Raw genomic sequence first — 16,449 nt, 5'->3', positions numbered from 1 at the left:
GTTAATTATTCAGTAAGGTAGCTCTTAACCAGACTTCCAATCTTCGATTGATTGGCTGTGTGCAATAGTGGGCCCGGTTGCAGTGAAAGTCATGGCTAAGGGCATTTGGTGTCATTTTGAAACTATTCTACCTCCTCCGTAACCAAAAATGATTATTTTATTTTATTTGCTGTGGTGTGCTACAAACAATAACCACATATTCTTAGTGTCCATCAAAATTATCGGTTGTGATATGCTAGTGACCAATCCACACAAATTGCCGTGTTTATTACATCATACTTTCTTTTCTACTTCCATAGAGAGAGGAGTTTATTATTTTTTTAGTTTTATATATTTTAGTGAGGAGTTTATTATTTTTTAGAGGAGAAGAGTTTATTACCCTTTCTTACTTGGAACAATCCTATAAAAGGAAAAAAAGAGTTCGCTACCAATTCGTCGTGCATTGTGGTCGGTGCCCCGGTTGGTATCCGGCCCGAACTCCGCCCAGCCCAGCCCATATATCTCTTTCCGCTTCCCCTCCCTCGCCTCCGCTCCGCTGCTTCCGCCTCTCCACGCCAGCACAGCTCCGCGCTCGGTCAACCCCGCGAGATCCCGGCGCCATGACGGTCGGCCTCGCGCTCCTCCTCGACCTCGCCTCCCGCGCGCCGCGCTGCGGGGCCTCCTCCGTCTCCGCCCACTCCCACGGCGGGCTCTCCGCCGCCGCCGCTGCCGCGACCGCCGCCGCCGCGCTCTCCGCGTCCGGGGTGCCCCTCTCCGCGCGCCACCTCTTCGGGTTCGTTCGTTCCCGTCCTGAATCTCCTCTCACCAGGGCTCTTGCCTTCTGAGCTGTGACCACCCCCCGTGCTTGGCTCCTTCCGCGTTCCCGTGCCCACCCGTGTCGCGATCTAGGTGTTCGACGCATTGCGTAGGAGGTGTGGTTCTTGTTAGGGTTTAGTCGCGGCCTGGCCGTGTGGCACGCCCGGGTTCGGATGGTGCGGGGTTCAGTCGCCGCACGTTAGTTAGCCGCGCCGTCTGATCGCGGGGGCAAGCACGAAGCTGGCCTGGGTTGATTGTTTCCATCCTCGATGAACTGCTCCGGAGGTGTGCGTGTGGGGATCCTTGTAGCAAAGCTGTGTTTTTCGTTTGCTCCCTTGTGACTGTCGATCTTCCAGGCTTCCTTTGGAGGTGATTCCGTGTTGTAGAATTTTGTGGAGAAACTTTAGGACATCCTTGAGGAGATGCACCAGGTGCTGCAGCTAATCGGTGGTTTTGGAAACTCGTGTACAAGCTCGTTGCTTTAGTAACGCTTTAGTTTTATTAGGAGCAACGTTGCTCCTCAGTAGATACAGGCTAGGTAGGTTTAATGATATCTATAGGTTTATGAACCAGGAAGTCCTTTACCTGAATGTATGGTTGTGATTATGAATGTAAGTCTAAGGAGGTGGACAGTTACTGATTGAGTACTAAGAAAGGTATGTTTTCTTGTGAATTCTGATGTCACTGCAAGAGTTGCCTGGACTTCATAATTGGTTCTTGTAAAACCAAACCGAGCAAAAGCAGTAAACATGCAGGAATGTGAATTGGTCTCCCCTCATGATTCGAACCCACCTTTTACATGCCCAAATATTTCTCCATTTATGTTGTGTGATTCTTGTCACTGTAATCAGTTTTTGTCCATAGGCCAGAAGTGTTTGTCGGTTAGTTGGGTTTTTGTTGTTACAAGGTTCCTGTTGTAAAATTCGTTCTTGATGGATAGAAATAAATTAATTCACTGTGTGTGTTGTGCAATTGGTTTAATATCTTATCTGATTGTGGTCACAATTGCTCTAAATCTGCATCATTGTACTTTTAAAATTTCTGTTGTGTGATGTTGATAGCTGAAACAAGCACCTTATGGCAGTAGTGGGAATGTGAATTGCCACTGTCCTCATCTAATGATGCTAAAAGAATTCTCTTGGTATTATTAGTGCTGATCAAACTTGATTGGACAGTTATTCACTAAACATAATTTGTGCACTTACGCAAACAAAAGAACGATAACAAGATTTCGTTACTATCGTATGTAAATGCACATTGATGTGTTTCTTGTACGCTGTTTGTCAACCTCGATAAGTTGCATTTGGTATCTTTTGCTTACTTACATTTCATTCAATTGTCCTGATACTAGTTCATTTACATTCTTGCTTCAGTTTTCCAGGGTTTACCATTGCTCATTGTGATGCTGGTGCAGCTGCTGGATTGAATGATGCTCCCGATCTTGTTAATGATCTCAATAACAAGATTCGTGACTCCATCCAATATGCAAGAAAGGAATACTTCCAATACCCAGCAAAGGAGTACCCTTTGGAGCTGAAGCCGCTCTTTTCTGCCTTTGGGTTGAAAAATTTTAGTGTGACAACACTGAGGTCCTTTCTATTATATTATTTGCCACTCATCCAACCTAAACCTCAAACTGATTCTGATGATGACGACGACGATCTGCTTCATGATGCTCCTGAAGAGAAGCATGTGGATCTGATTACTCCCTTCCACAATTCTGTGAAGCAAATCATACGTGAGGCAAGTTTTTTTATTTTCTTAACTCGTAGGCAGTTAGGCACTTTCAGTGAAGTAGTGTGATCCATTCTCTGTGTATAGCAAGTCTTTCATAAACAGGCTAATATGGCTCTCCAGTAGCAAGCAGTATTATTTAAATGTTAAATAATGACTTTCAACAAAGACTCTTTAGTCAAACCGAGTGATCTTTCTTTTTAGGCCAAGTCAAACCGAGCGATCAGACACGCATGATCAGAGTGATTGATCAGATACAATATGTTCTAATTTATTTTAATACTTCATTACTGTGATATTAAATGTTTCTAATGTGTAACTTGGCAGTAACACCTGAACTGAGCTTCTTGCTGCTTTAATTCTTTTTCTTTCACAGAACATACATTTTGATCCGTGCAGATTTGATGCTTGCTTCACTTTTCATGAATTAAAATAATTATAGTTCCATTCTCCATATATGTGAACTATAACTTTGTTCCTAGTATCCATGTGGCTTGGGGCTTGGAATCTGAATCTAGGAAAAACAGGTTTGCTTTGTACTAGGAACAGACATCATGAAAGCCTAGGTTTGCTTTGTACTAAAAGCTCAAATAATCTAAAGTCATTAGGAGGAGGGAGGTTTATGGCGCGTATAAGCTGAAGCCTAAGTTGTATTACAGAAGCTTAGTATTGGCTGAAAGGCCCTTGCATTTTGCCTATTCAAAGTATCAAGTTTTTTATATGTTCTTGACTTCTTGTTCTTTTATATTTCAGACTTCTATTGTAACAACCAGAAGAGTATTGGAAAGAATTGCAGTTTGTCATGTTTCACAAAGAACAGCATGGAAACTTCTCAAAGGTAATAAGGCTTAATTAGTTTTCTCAGATCTTCCAACTTATTGGAAAGAATTGTGTGCTTGTGGCATTTGACCAGGCCTCTTGTTATTTCTAATTCCTATGCTATGCATCGGATTATTGTGCTTATATGGCACCTCCATTTGATGACATAAGCATTGTATTATATCATCATGCAGGAAACTTTAATCTGTGTTGCTCCAAAAATCCATAACTACAAATCTGTCGAACAAGTGTATTTCTCTCTACAGGCTTGATGAAAAATGTTTAAACTACCTGCACATGTTACTTCATAGTACACTTTTGTCCAGCTATTACTTTAGTTAAATATTTTAACCATCTTTCCCCTCCAAATTGATTTTCAACTGGCCTTACATGATTTCTTATCTTTGTTGCGGGGATAATGTGCTATGGAGATGGCTAGAGACATGCTTCATGTCCCTATTAAATGTTAAACTTAGTGAACTTAACTTTTGGACGTGTGAGCTTTTCAGCTGAATCAGTTCTTACAAGCTACTAATGGTGTAATGCTGATATTTTGACGCCAGCATGCTACTCCCTCTATGTTAGGGTAAACACGTGCTGGGAAGATAACTGGGCAGCGGCGGCTTCTAGGGGAGGGATTAGATCATAGATTGGGAAGATTTAGAATATTGAGGGAGACTAGATTAATTCTTCTTGTTTGATTACAAAGGGTGACTGCCGTGTGCCTTATATAGGCCTACAAAGACCTCATTCAAATCCAATTCTAACTTATCTCTAACTCTTATCTGATTTAAACTACTAACTTATCTCTAACTCTGATCTGATTTAAACTACTAACTTATCTCTAACTCTTATCTGATTGAAACTATTAATTTATCTCTAAATGCTATCTAATCTTTCCAAATAACAAACTAGAAGATAAAGCAGACCACATGCTACAGTACCACGTGCTACAACACATATGGTTACTGTTTGTGTGCTCGAACATTCACGCACATAACACTCTGCATCGCAGTATTTGTCTGTATTAATCATCTGCACAGACCAAGGGCAAACTAAGTCTTAGAATTTTTTTTAACTGACCATACATGTGTTCACTAAATGTCGTGCAGAACAATTTAACCAGTTTTTAACCACTTTCATATCATTAAAGTAGAGGTAGTGAGTAGAAAACATCGCAATGAGTATACTCTTTATCCTCCATGGATAGATATTTTTTACAATTTCAAACATTAATTCAGTTCTCAGCTAAGGTAGATGCGTGAAAACTAATGGCTTAGCTACAACAAGTAATATCATAATCCTAATTAAATGAGATGGACATGTATGATCAACTAGAAAATGTAAATGCGATCTCCTTAGTAGTGTTATGATCCTAGAATCATTAGGAGGATAAACATCCGTCGGGAGGATAGCCAGACGGCGTCGACTGCTAGAGGAGATATCAGACTATAGATGAGGGAGACTTAGACTAATTCTTCTTTGCTTGATTACAATGATGTGCGGTTGCCTCTTTATATAGAGAGGAGAAATTACAATCCTAAGTCAATTTCAACTCCTAACTTATCTCCTATGAAACTTATTTCTAAACAGTCTTAATTCAAATCGACTCCTAACTTATATCCTAATTAAAAGGTAAGATTTATCTCTTCTTGTTGTCGTGGTGGTCCTTGGGCCCACACGAGCGGCTGACTGGTCGCCATGACACTACACCCCTCCTTTTGAGCAATTTGAAGACGAGCTGCAGGCTGGCTGCCTGCCTGCCATGGTTACAACCCCTGAAATGTGAAATCACACACGTTGACGAATGGTTGTAGCATTGGCATCCCGTCACGTGAGAGCACCAAGTTGTCCAGAGCATGGTTGTTACGGCTATGTGGCGATGCGCGTCGACCCACCACCTTCACACCTTTACATGCCCTCAACTAAATCCAGCGAAGGTTGATGATGTTAGTCGCTGAATTCTTACTCTTGGTAGTAGCAGAATTCTTACTCTCATAGAGAGGATAACACTAGGAGTTGGGGCAAATTTTTCTGGTTTATTTCTCACTTCTCATACAATGCCATGCCAACTTGAGGGGTTGGGGATACATATTTATAGGCCCATGGCTAGCCAAGCATATGCCAAGATGCTAGTCTAAGATGCTAGTCTAAGATGCTGTCCTAGATGCTGTCCTCTAGTCTAAGATGCTGTCCTAGATGCTGTCCTCTAGTCTAAGATGCTGTCCTAGATGCTGTCCTAGTGTCCTAGATGCTATCCTAGTATCCTAGATGCTGTCCTAAAGCATATGGGCAGCAAGACCACCATGTGGCAGCCCCACAAAGACCATGCAGCAGCACAAGGACTTATCCCATCATTCTCCCCCTAAGTCTTGTGCGTCGTCTTGTGGGAAGATTGAACCATCCCGGTCCTGGAGCAGAGCTCAAGGAACTTGAGCCTCCCAAGAGGCTTGGTGAGCAGGTCCGCAAGCTGATCCTTGGTGTTGATGTAGCTCGCCTTGATGCTCCCTTCCTCCAAACAGCCTCGGATGAAGTGGTACCTCACCCGGATGTGCTTGCTCCGTTCATGGAAAACGGGATTCTTTGCCAGGGCTAGAGCGGACTTGCTGTCCACCCTGAGCTCCACCGCTCTAGTGTCTCTGCCGAGGAGATCACCAAGCAGTCGAGCGAGCCAGAGCGCCTGAGTCGAAGCGGTGGAGGCCGCTATGTACTCGGCCTCGCAGCTGGACAGGGCCACCACCTGCTGCTTGACCGACTGCCAGCTAACGAGGCACTTGCCGAAGAAGAAGAGGATCCCGCTCGTGCTCTTGCTGGTGTCGATGTCGCCGGCGTGGTCGCTGTCGCTGTACCCGACGAAGTGTGCCGCCCCAGGGCACCTAGGGTAGTAGAGGCCGTGGTCGAGAGTCCCCGCAACGTAGCGGATGATCCTCTTCACAGCCTGCTGGTGCTCCGTCGTCGGTCGCTGCATGAACCGACTAACGTAGCCGACGGAGAATGCCAAGTCCGGCCGTGTGTGGGCGAGGTAGCGAAGGCTCCCCACAAGACGCCGGTACTGCGTAGCGTCCACCTCCTCCGTCGTGCTGTCGCGGCTCAGCTTCAGCCTCTCCTCCATCGGAGTGAGCTGGGTTGCAGTCGGTGAGCCCAGCTAGCTCAACGACGCGCTTGGCGTAGGCGGTCTGTCGAAGCGTGATCCCGGAGTCATCCTGGTGCACCTCGATCCCCAGGTAGAAGGAGAGAGGCCCCAGGTCACTCATCTGGAAGGTGGCCTTCATCTCTTCCTTGAATGCCGCCACCTCCGCATCCTTGGTGCCGGTGATCACCAAGTCGTCGACGTAGACACCCACCAGCAGAGCAGTTCCTCCACTGCCCCGTCGGTAGATGGCCGCCTCGTGCGGGCTTTGCTCGAAGCCCATCCCCTTTAGCGTGGAATCCAACTTGGCATTCCACGCCCTCGGCGCCTGTCGCAAGCCATAGAGGGCCTTGCGCAGGCGGAGCACCTTGCCCTCCTTGCCGGGGATCGCAAATCCCGGCGGCTGGTGCACGTAGACCTCCTCCTTCAAGTCGCCGTTAAGGAACGCCGACTTGACGTCCATGTGATGAACACGTCAGCCCTCCTGGGCAGCTAGCGCAAGGAGGAGTCGCACGGACTCCATCCGTGCCACGGGAGCGAAGGCGTCGTCAAAGTCGACCCCCTCCTGTTGCACGAAGCCTCGTGCCACCAAGCGAGCCTTGTGCTTGACGATGGCGCCGGCTTCATCCCTCTTCAGCTTGAACACCCACTTAAGGGTGATCGCACGGTGACCACGAGGGAGGTCAGCAAGCTCCCAGGTGCGGTTCTTCTCGACCGCATCCATCTCCAACTGCATCGCGGCGCGTCATGCCGCGTGTCTCTCGGCCTCTGCAAACGACCGAGGCTCGCCGTCGTCACACGCAAGGTGCAACTGCGCCTCCAGATCGTGAGGCACCAGTCCCGGCACCGGCTGGTCGCCGAGAAGGTTCTCCATCGTACGGTACCGCAATGGCTCGCCGTCGTGGTACGCGTCGATGCGCTCCTCGTCGTGAGAGAGCGGAGTAGCGAGCTCAACCGGGCTGTGCTCGACACGAGCTGGTGTTGGAGTAGACGTGCCCGGAGAGGTGCCTGTCGGTGCTGGAGTGCGTGGCGTTGCCGGCTGTGGTGGAGCTGGCGAAGAACTCATCGCAGCCGAGGTCCTGGCTGGAGAGCGTGGTGCTTTCGAAGTAGCAGGCGCCGGGGTCGGTGGAGGCTCGGGGACTGGGGTAGACACGCTCGTCGAAGAAGAGCTGCCTACTCCCCCAGCTTCCTCGAAGTGGACGTACTCGACAGTGAAGTCGTCGTACGTTGGAGCCGAGCCGTCGTCCACCGCCTTGTCCCACGCCCATCCTCGCCCTTCGTTGAACACAACGTCGCGCGCCGTGCGCACACGCTGTGTCTTCGGGTCGAGGATGCGGTAGGCCTTTGAGCCCTCCGCGTAGCCGATGAACACTCCCGAAGTGCTCCTGTCGTCGAGCTTGCTGATGTGGCCAAGCTCCTTGGCGAACGCGAGGCAGCCGAAGACCCGCAAGTGGGAGACCGCCGGCTTGCGCCCATGCCAAGCCTCGTACGGCGTCCTGCCGTCGAGCGCCTTGGTAGGCAAGCGGTTGAGGATATAGACGGCCGTCACCACCGCCTCTCCCCAGAAGACAGCCGGCATCCCCCTCTGCTTGAGGAGGGCCCGAGCCATCCCCACAACCGTCTGGTTGCGCCGCTCGACGACGCCGTTCTGCTGTGGGCTGTACGGCGCGGAGTAGTGGCGCTGAATGCCCTTGTCAGCGCAGTACGACGCAAATTCAGCCGCCGTGAATTCGCCGCCGTTGTCGGTGCGCAGCACGCGCAGCTTGCGGCCGCACTCCGCCTCCGCAGCAGCCTGCGCGCGCCTGATGGCGTCCGCAGCCTCTCCCTTGCTGCCGAGGACCATCACCCACATGTAGCGGGAGAGGTCGTCGACGAGCAGCAGGAAGTAGCGTCGTCCTCCCGGTGTGGCCGGTGTCACCGGGCCACACAAGTCCCCGTGCACAAGCTCGAGCCTCTCCTTGGCTCGAAAGCTCGCCTGCTGGGGAAAGGGGAGTCGCCTCTGCTTCGTCAACACGCAGACGTCGCAGAGCTGCTCCACATGGTCGAGGCATGGCAGGCCTCGCACCATCTCTGCGGCATTGAGCCGCTTCAAGGCCTCGAAGTGAAGGTGCCCGAAGCGCTCGTGCCACTGCCACGCCTCGTCGTCCCGACGAGCGGCGAGACAGAGGGGTTGTGCCACCTGCACGTTAAGGACGTAGAGTCGATTTGTGCCTCTGGTTACCTTGGCAAGAAGGCGACGACGGCGATCCCAAATCCTCATGACTCCATCCTCAACCACCACGCGCGAACCGTTCTCATCCAGCTGTCCCAAGCTGATGATAGAGTTCCTCAACGCGGGAATGTAGTAGACTCCGGTGAGCAGCCTGTGCTCACCAGACACGGCGGTGAAGATGACGGAACCGACGCCCTTGATCTCCACGCCGGAGGCATCCCCAAATTTGACGGAGCCTCGGACGCTAGAGTCAAGCTCGGTGAAGAACTCCCGTCGACCGGTCATGTGATGGGTGGCGCTGGTGTCGAGGCACCACCCGTCAGTCTTGTCGCTGCCGGAGCCGTCACCGAGGAGGGCGTGGGCTTTTGGCTCGTCAAGGTGGAGGAGAGCCGCTGCGGCCGGTGCCGCTGGAGGTAGCTCTATGCTCGCATGAGCCATGAACAGAGCCGGCTCCTCCTCCTCCGCTTGTGCGACGTGGGCCTGGCTGCGTCGTGGCTGACGACAGTCCTTGGCCCAATGGCCAAGCCGGCCACAGTTGCGGCAGGTGTCGTCTCGTGCCGACTTGTGCTTGCCGGCGGCGCCGCCCTGGGCGCCTCCGCGGGCATCACCCTCGGCACGTCCTCGCGCCCCGGCCTCGGCGTCTCTGCGCGCCTTGCGCGGCTTGCCACTTGCCACGCTTGCGGCCGCCTGTCGTGGAAGAAGGCTCCCCCTTCCTCCGGTCACCTTGGCAGGCATCCCACTGCTCCCGAGTGAGAAGGAGCTTCCCGCCAGTGGTGATGGGCCCCGAGAGAGACTGTGGCTCATCGCTGTCGACGACCTTGAGGCGACCTATCGCCTCCTCGATCGACATCGTGGAGAGATCCAGCAGAGACTCGATCGAGCGAGCCATCTGCTTGTACTTCTCGGGGACGCAGCGGAAGAGCTTCTCGACGGCTCTCTCCTCGCCGTAGGTGTCGTCGCCGAACTGCACCATCTTCTGCAGCAGAGTGTTGAGACGGAGAGCAAAGTCATCAACGTCCTCACCTGGCTTGAAGGCCAGGTTCTCCCACTCCTTGCGAAGTGCCTGCAGTGTGGATTTGCGGACGCGGTCGCTGCCGATGCGTGCCGCAGCGATGGCATCCCAAGCCTCCTTGGCAGTCCGCTTATTGGTAAGCGAGAACTGCATCTCGGACGGGACTGCAGCGATGAGGGCATCCAGCGCCCGTCAATCCTGGTCGTAGTCGACGTCGCCGTACCGGACTGCCTCCCACATGTGCCGCACCTGGAGCTTTACCCTCATCACCGCAGCCCACTCAACATAGTTGGTCTTAGTGAGGGTAGGCCACCCACCGCCGGGGCCGACGTCCCTGACAACAGCCTGGAAACCGTGGTGACCACGGTACCGATCCGGGGAGAGAGAGCCACGCCGCCTGTGAAGGCCGCGCTCTCCATCGACCCGTCCGCCACCGTTGCCGTGCGCGCCTCCTCCAGGAGCGCCGCCGGCGTGTGCGCCTCCTCCAGGAGTGCCGCCGACGCGTCCGCGCCTGTCTGGGCTGCCGCCGCGCTCGTCTGGGCTGTCGTCTGGCCTGTCTGGGCTGCCGCCGCGCCTGTCTGGGCTGTCGTCAGCAGAAATGGAGCTGCCGGTGCTGCCGCGCAGAGCCTCGACCTCCGCTGCCGCCGCACGCGCTGCATCCGCCGCCGCCGCTGCTTCTGCCTCCGCTCTGGCTGCTGCCAGCTCCGCCGCTGCTAGCCTCGACGCCCTTGCCGCCGCCGCAGCGGTCTCTTCCGCCGCTCGCTTGCGTTCCTCTGCCGCGGCAAGTTCGGCATCCTGCCGACGCCGCATGCTCGAGGCGACCGAGCGCTGAGACTGCCCTGCGGACATGACGCGCTACCGGGGGAGAGCTGCTGCGTGGGGAGAGGGCTGCTTCAGACGAGCTGCTGCTCGTCTGTGCAGAGGGAGAGGAGTGAGCAGGAGCAACCGGGGCTGCTGCTGCTCTTAGCTGGGGCTGCTGCGAGGCTGAGGGGGGAGATGAGCAAGAGATGCTCAGGCTACAGGATAAACAGGCTCTGATACCAGTTGTTAGTCGCTGAATTCTTACTTTTGGTAGTAGCAGAATTCTTACTCTCATAGAGAGGATGACATTAGGAGTTGGGGCAAATTTTTCTGGTTTATTTCTCACTTCTCATACAATGCCATGCCAACCTGAGGGGTTGGGGATACATATTTATAGGCCCATGGCTAGCCAAGCATATGCCAAGATGCTAGTCTAAGATGCTAGTCTAAGATGCTGTCCTAGATGCTGTCCTCTAGTCTAAGATGCTGTCCTAGATGCTGTCCTCTAGTCTAAGATGCTGTCCTAGATGCTGTCCTCTAGTCTAAGATGCTGTCCTAGATGCTGTCCTAGTGTCCTAGATGCTATCCTAGTGTCCTAGATGCTGTCCTAAAGCATATGGGCAGCAAGACCACCATGTGGCAGCCCCACAAAGACCATGCAGCAGCACAAGGACTTATCCCATCAGATGACTGATTTAGCTCAAGCTTACTATGTAAATCAGATATGCACCAATATATTTATAGGTATAATAAACAGACAACAAGGGAAAAGGCAAAGAAAAGGAGGGGGAATTTGTTAATTGGCCCACCCCTGCAAGCTGGCCCATGGAAGCCCTCGTAGACCATGTCTCTTCTAAGGCTCTAGCCCTAGCACCCAAGCAACGCAATGCTGCTTCTCTCGTCTCCCTCGACCTCATGAAACCCACCGCCGCCAAGCACGATGCGTGCTCCGCCGCCTCTCCTCCTGCGCTTTCCAACAGCAAGAGCACTTCTTCCACTGTCGGTTCTCTCTCTTGCCATCACAGCATGAGCTCCTACTGACGCCTCATGCTCCCTCCTGCGAGATCTGGACGGCGGGGCGAACAGGCAGACAACGTAGGGGGAAGGGGTGATGGCGGACGATGAGGAGCGTAGGGATCTCAAGTGTGTTCATGATCTTTCGCTTCGCTCTTCCTATCGCCGAAGATGGAGATTCCATCCCAACCCCAGCTATCCACCTGCTGTGGCGGAGTGTGGCACTCTGAGGCACTATCTTCTTCCTCATTTTATTGAACATTAGAGCAATGAGCAGGCTATTGGTTGACTTTGTGACCCGGGATATGAAGCCAGCACGTAGGGATTTGTTCCCGGAGCTTGGTGTCGAAGGAGGTGTTGGGAGAGCTTTTGAGTTGTCGGACTGTAAAGCATTGGGCTTGGACTTGGTGCGGAGTCGGATCCGTGAGTAAACCTTAAGGGAAGTCACGGAGAGGGATCTTGATGGAAATTGGAAGTCATGTCGAGATGAAACTAACATAGTTTTAGGCCTAACTACTTGGATCTTGGGAGGCGTGGCCACCTCAAGCAAATCCATCTGCTGTGGTGGAGAAGTATGCATGTCCAAACTGATGGCAGCAGAGGGCCCATGTCTTCCCTAGTAAATGCCAGTTACAATCCCATCAAGAAGGACAGGGGACACGCACGATACACAAGCAACGTCCACATTTAAGTCGGACAGAGCAAGCTCCGTAGAGAATGCATGTTCGCCATAACCAAGGGAAGATGCGCTCGAACAAACGCAACCAAACAAAAAGCCTCCATTCAAGACAGGGACGTTGTTCCGCCCACGGTCATCATCATGAAGAACGGGAGCTGTGAGAGGGTTCGGCAACTGGAGAGCGCCTAGGCACGAATCGCGAGCCTCATCCTCCAACGGGGGTGCGAACGGGTCATCAAAACCAGGGTCCTCGTGTACCACAACAAAGATCAACTCAGGAGTGTCGAGTTGGCAAGCCGAAGCGCTGCCGTCTTGCACCCCACCAACCCCGATTGTGTCACTGTCGATCCTAGGGGGTGGCACCACCTAGGAGGGGACCGCCACCACGGTCAAGTCAAGGGGCAGCGGCTCCAGAGCGCATTGTAGAGTCACAGGTGAAGGGAAGAGCTCAGGCGACGCGGCTGGCGAGACCGTGAGAGGCTGTGAGGGAGTCGGGTGACCTGAAAACCAACATTTAAGAGCGTCCTAAAGCACATAGGGTCAGAGCAGACAGAGAGCAACTCAACGACGTCATTGTTGTCCTACTCAGCACTGATGAAGACGTGAAGCTCATTCGATGACAACTTCCTGCTTGTCGGGCGGAATTGTTGATGTATGATGTTGTTTAGTTGCATGACGGTGGCAAGCGGTGAGGCGAAACGGACCCTCGAGGCCATCTTCTTGGACTTGCTATGCCTCAGCAGCGATAGAGGGGTTGTTGGAGGAGTGGTCTTCCCAAAGGGGTGCTTGGATTTTGAGCATTTATCCAGCGAGGTGCTAGCCTACTGAGCGTGGCGACCGAAGGAAAGGACATCACCTCTGCTGCGAACGTCCCGACAGCGGCCCACATACTCTCGGGTGTCACAACAAGGGCACGGGATGCTGGTCCACAGGGAGCTGGATCAAAGTCGCCCGGAGCCTCGGCGCCAACAACCCGGTCCCGACAAGGCGAGAAGGTTGACCTGCAGTGGCTCGTTGAAGGCCCGTGGTCAGCATCAACACCAACAGCCGACACTCCAAAACTCCGGCCCACAGCGCGGTCGTGGCGCCTGCACGGGTACTCGTACCTCGCAAAGGCACCGGACGATGAAACATCTTCGAACACATCCATGGGCCTAGCAATAGAGGCACATGAGGACGCCTCCACTCAGCACTCAGGAGGCTGGTGGAAGTTTTGCAACAAAGGAGAGAGATTAGATTTGAGGACTTGCAGGTAAGATAGCTTCTCTGTCTATGCCTTGTGCTGGGAAGGGCTAGGCATGGCGGGGAGCTGATGATGTTGAGGGCGATCGGAGGAGGATGAACACGAAGTCGCTCCGTGTTCGGAACCTCTGCACTTCGAACACTTTGTTGGGTCTCTGCAGGCTGCCACTCAATGATCAGTAGCCAGACAGTTGAAGCATCTCCCTCTTGTTCGTCTCATAGAGCTCCCTTCTAGCAATGGTCAGCAGGCTTGGTTGTCATCAGCTGCCCTTCTTGGATGCCTCCTGCTTTTCCTCCACCCAAAACGCTCTTGGACTTTGCACCACCCTGGCTCGTCTGGGGAGTCCTGAGCCTCTCGAGGCCCGTGAGTTGGGACAATGAGTGGCCTCGATCCAAGAGGCTTGGAGCTGCAGCATGTCTCGAACTGCGTCGTTGGGATCCCATGCTTGGTCGTCATCTCGCGGTGGCAGAGTTCCGGCGGTGGACTAGGCTGTAGCAGAAAGGACGGAGTCCATCCCGAATCTTCCGCATTGCTTGCAGGGTGCACGAGAACTTTTGTCATCTCTTTGTGGCAGTCCATGGTTGAGGAATCAGGAAGGTGGAAGCTCACACGCTTGCTGGATTTCGCAGATCTAGTTCCAGGCACCTTCAAAGCGGGTTTGAGAGGTCGGGATGGGAGACGGCTATTGTTGATCCGTGGAGACGCCGACCACATTGTGTGGGACGGCACAATGAGCTTGTGGTGGCCAGAGAAGCCAGCAGCAAAAGACGAGATCAGTCCCAGGTTTGGCTAGCGGATCTCCGCTATGCACTGGCACGGAGGGGTGAGGGTGCCGGTGAGAGAAGGGCGAGATGTGCGGCTGGCGGTGGAGGGGTGACTAGATCTGGATCGAAGCAGCGAATGAAGGACCTAATCGAAGACCGGACGGATCTCCACCCCACACCAGTCGACTCCAGGGCGAAGGAGGAGGATGAGGTGGAAGACTACAGGAGAATAGCTCCTTTGAGGTGAGCGGCGTGCTTCGCGTCGGTGGAAGGACACATGGAGGCGGGCGGGCTCCTATCTCAAAACATTAATCTTGCAGTTCTTTTATTTCAAGACTGAAATTCTGTTATTTCAATTTCTGACTGTTATTATCATCACTTTATTATCTATCACTATTTTCGGTGCATTATCATCTAATTTTCTTTTCAATAGATGCTTCAAAATCAGCAAGGAGGAAAGCTGCAAGGGGGATGTCAACTCCAGAGTACACATACTGTGTTGCTAGAACAACTTTCCGAGGTCAGATTTGCTTGTTGTGGCACTGTTCATTTCTAAGATAGTTATCACAGTGTTTTTCTTCTAACAGCACATGCGCTGGGAGTAGCTGCTGCTTGGGTTGTGCAATCCATAATTGAGGTATACAGATGTTTCATCCGTAAGCCTAGCGATGACGAAGAATCATTTGACGATATGGAGAAATTCAGATTGTTTGGGAGGAAAATCTATGGCATTACCATCAAAAGTTGTTTCTCTTTGGTTTTGGCCTCAATTGGAGCAGGCATTGGTGCCCTTGTGCATCCAAGGCATGGACAGTGGTTTGGTGAGTATTTCCTATCTCCCTTCAGTGCAAGTACTAGTATGCTGCAATATTCACCCAAGCACTCATTTCCTCACCTAATGATATATTTTCAAGGTCACTTAGCACTAGCAGTTAGCAACGAACAGATTCTTTAGTTCCTCAAAATTCACAATAAGCAGATAAGCTACTTATCTTTTTTTCTGAATATGATGTCCCATTTGCTTTTGTTTTGTTTATTTCTATTTGCAAAACTGCTGCAGAAAGTAATATTTGTCCTCGATGTAGCATTGTGGAAAGATATAATCAATGAGAAAGCACCATTTGGACAAATCTGTAAATATAATTTTGTCAATCTAAATATTAATAAAGATATCGATATCCAACTCCAAAATGTTTGGCTGCAGGCGTCTAAAAATATCACTTGTTATATTATTTTTTTACTGGAGGGAGACCTTTTTCAATTGAGTCTGTCCTCAGTTTGATGTTAAAACCACAAATATTCTATGCTGTCCTTTGGTTTTATAATGATGTCTGTTGGATTGCTTGTAACAAATTCTTAAAGCTTTAAGGAATTATTCATATCCCTAAAGCGCTGTTAGAAGTAGGTCAGTATGTTAGAATTTGTTCAAAGCAACATCAGCTGACTGTATCCTCGTATGTCTTGCAGGTTGTGCTTTAGGAGATGTGGCAGGACCAGTTGTTGCTATAATTATTTTCGAGAAGATGCAGCTTCCGCTGTAGTGTCAAAACCCAGGTCTTTGAGCACACTGGTTTTCGCTCCCCTGCGCAAGTCTTTGCCTTCAGTCTGCTCTGTTTGGAGATCTCCTTTAACCTAACTTGAAAGCTCACATTTGATGAATAACTAGTAGCTTCCTTTTTCCGGCCTTTGGGTGTTCTGAGATCTTGAGATTCACTTGATAAATTTTGTACTCTGTCTCAGATTTTGGAATGAAAATGAAATTTAGATGAACATTTTTGTTAATTGATTTGCCGTAAGTACATCGCTGTTATTGTCATGTAATGGACGTCGATGTAACCATTGTTCTGGCATTTTCATGAGCTGGATGTTGATGTAGCCTTTGTTATGGTAGTGTCACGAGCTTTCTGGTAGTCTCAGTTGTGGTAGTTCTTCCAAAATTTCTTATCAAATTGTAACCAATCCTGTGAATGGGCCTAGGGTCGATACAAGGTATTCCCTCCTATCATAAATATATTATATTTTAGATAAGGACTTGTCTTCAATGCGTAGGTTTGACTACTATTTTTATTAGAAAATATTTATAAATTTAATAAATTTGTAATATTATGAAAGTATTTTTAATACAAATCTACATATATGATTGTAATGTTTCTAAGCTAAATGTTTTGAAAACTATTATTAGTTAAAGTTGTAAAAGTTTGATCAAATCTGGTTTAAATCATCATATTTTTGTGACTGGAGGAATA

The 16,449-nt window shown here is 50.8% G+C and overlaps 1 protein-coding gene across 1 annotated transcript; it reads left to right on the top strand.

Moving 5' to 3' along the window:
* The first annotated feature begins 461 nt into the window (after positions 1 to 461).
* LOC133906228 (uncharacterized) lies at positions 462 to 15,973 on the top strand. The gene is made up of 6 exons (XM_062348061.1): positions 462 to 772; positions 2,169 to 2,538; positions 3,283 to 3,367; positions 14,637 to 14,723; positions 14,791 to 15,024; positions 15,671 to 15,973. The coding sequence occupies exons 1-6, from the start codon at positions 600 to 602 to the stop codon at positions 15,742 to 15,744; spliced, it is 1,023 nt and encodes a 340-aa protein (XP_062204045.1). The 5' UTR covers positions 462 to 599; the 3' UTR covers positions 15,745 to 15,973.
* The last annotated feature ends 476 nt before the right edge of the window (positions 15,974 to 16,449 follow it).

This window comes from Phragmites australis, chromosome 23 (genome assembly GCF_958298935.1).
Source record: "Phragmites australis chromosome 23, lpPhrAust1.1, whole genome shotgun sequence".
Taxonomy (NCBI): domain Eukaryota; kingdom Viridiplantae; phylum Streptophyta; class Magnoliopsida; order Poales; family Poaceae; genus Phragmites; species Phragmites australis.
The sequence above is the reverse complement of the archived record's forward strand: the minus strand, read 5'-3'. Positions and strand labels throughout refer to the sequence as shown.

Coding starts and splice junctions, on each gene's coding strand:
- LOC133906228 (XM_062348061.1), top strand. CDS start 600: ATGACGGTCGGCCTCGCGCTCCTCCTCGACCTCGCCTCCCGCGCGCCG. Junction 2,539..3,282: donor TGAAGCAAATCATACGTGAG/GCAAGTTTTTTT, acceptor TTTATATTTCAG/ACTTCTATTGTAACAACCAG. Junction 15,025..15,670: donor AAGGCATGGACAGTGGTTTG/GTGAGTATTTCC, acceptor TATGTCTTGCAG/GTTGTGCTTTAGGAGATGTG.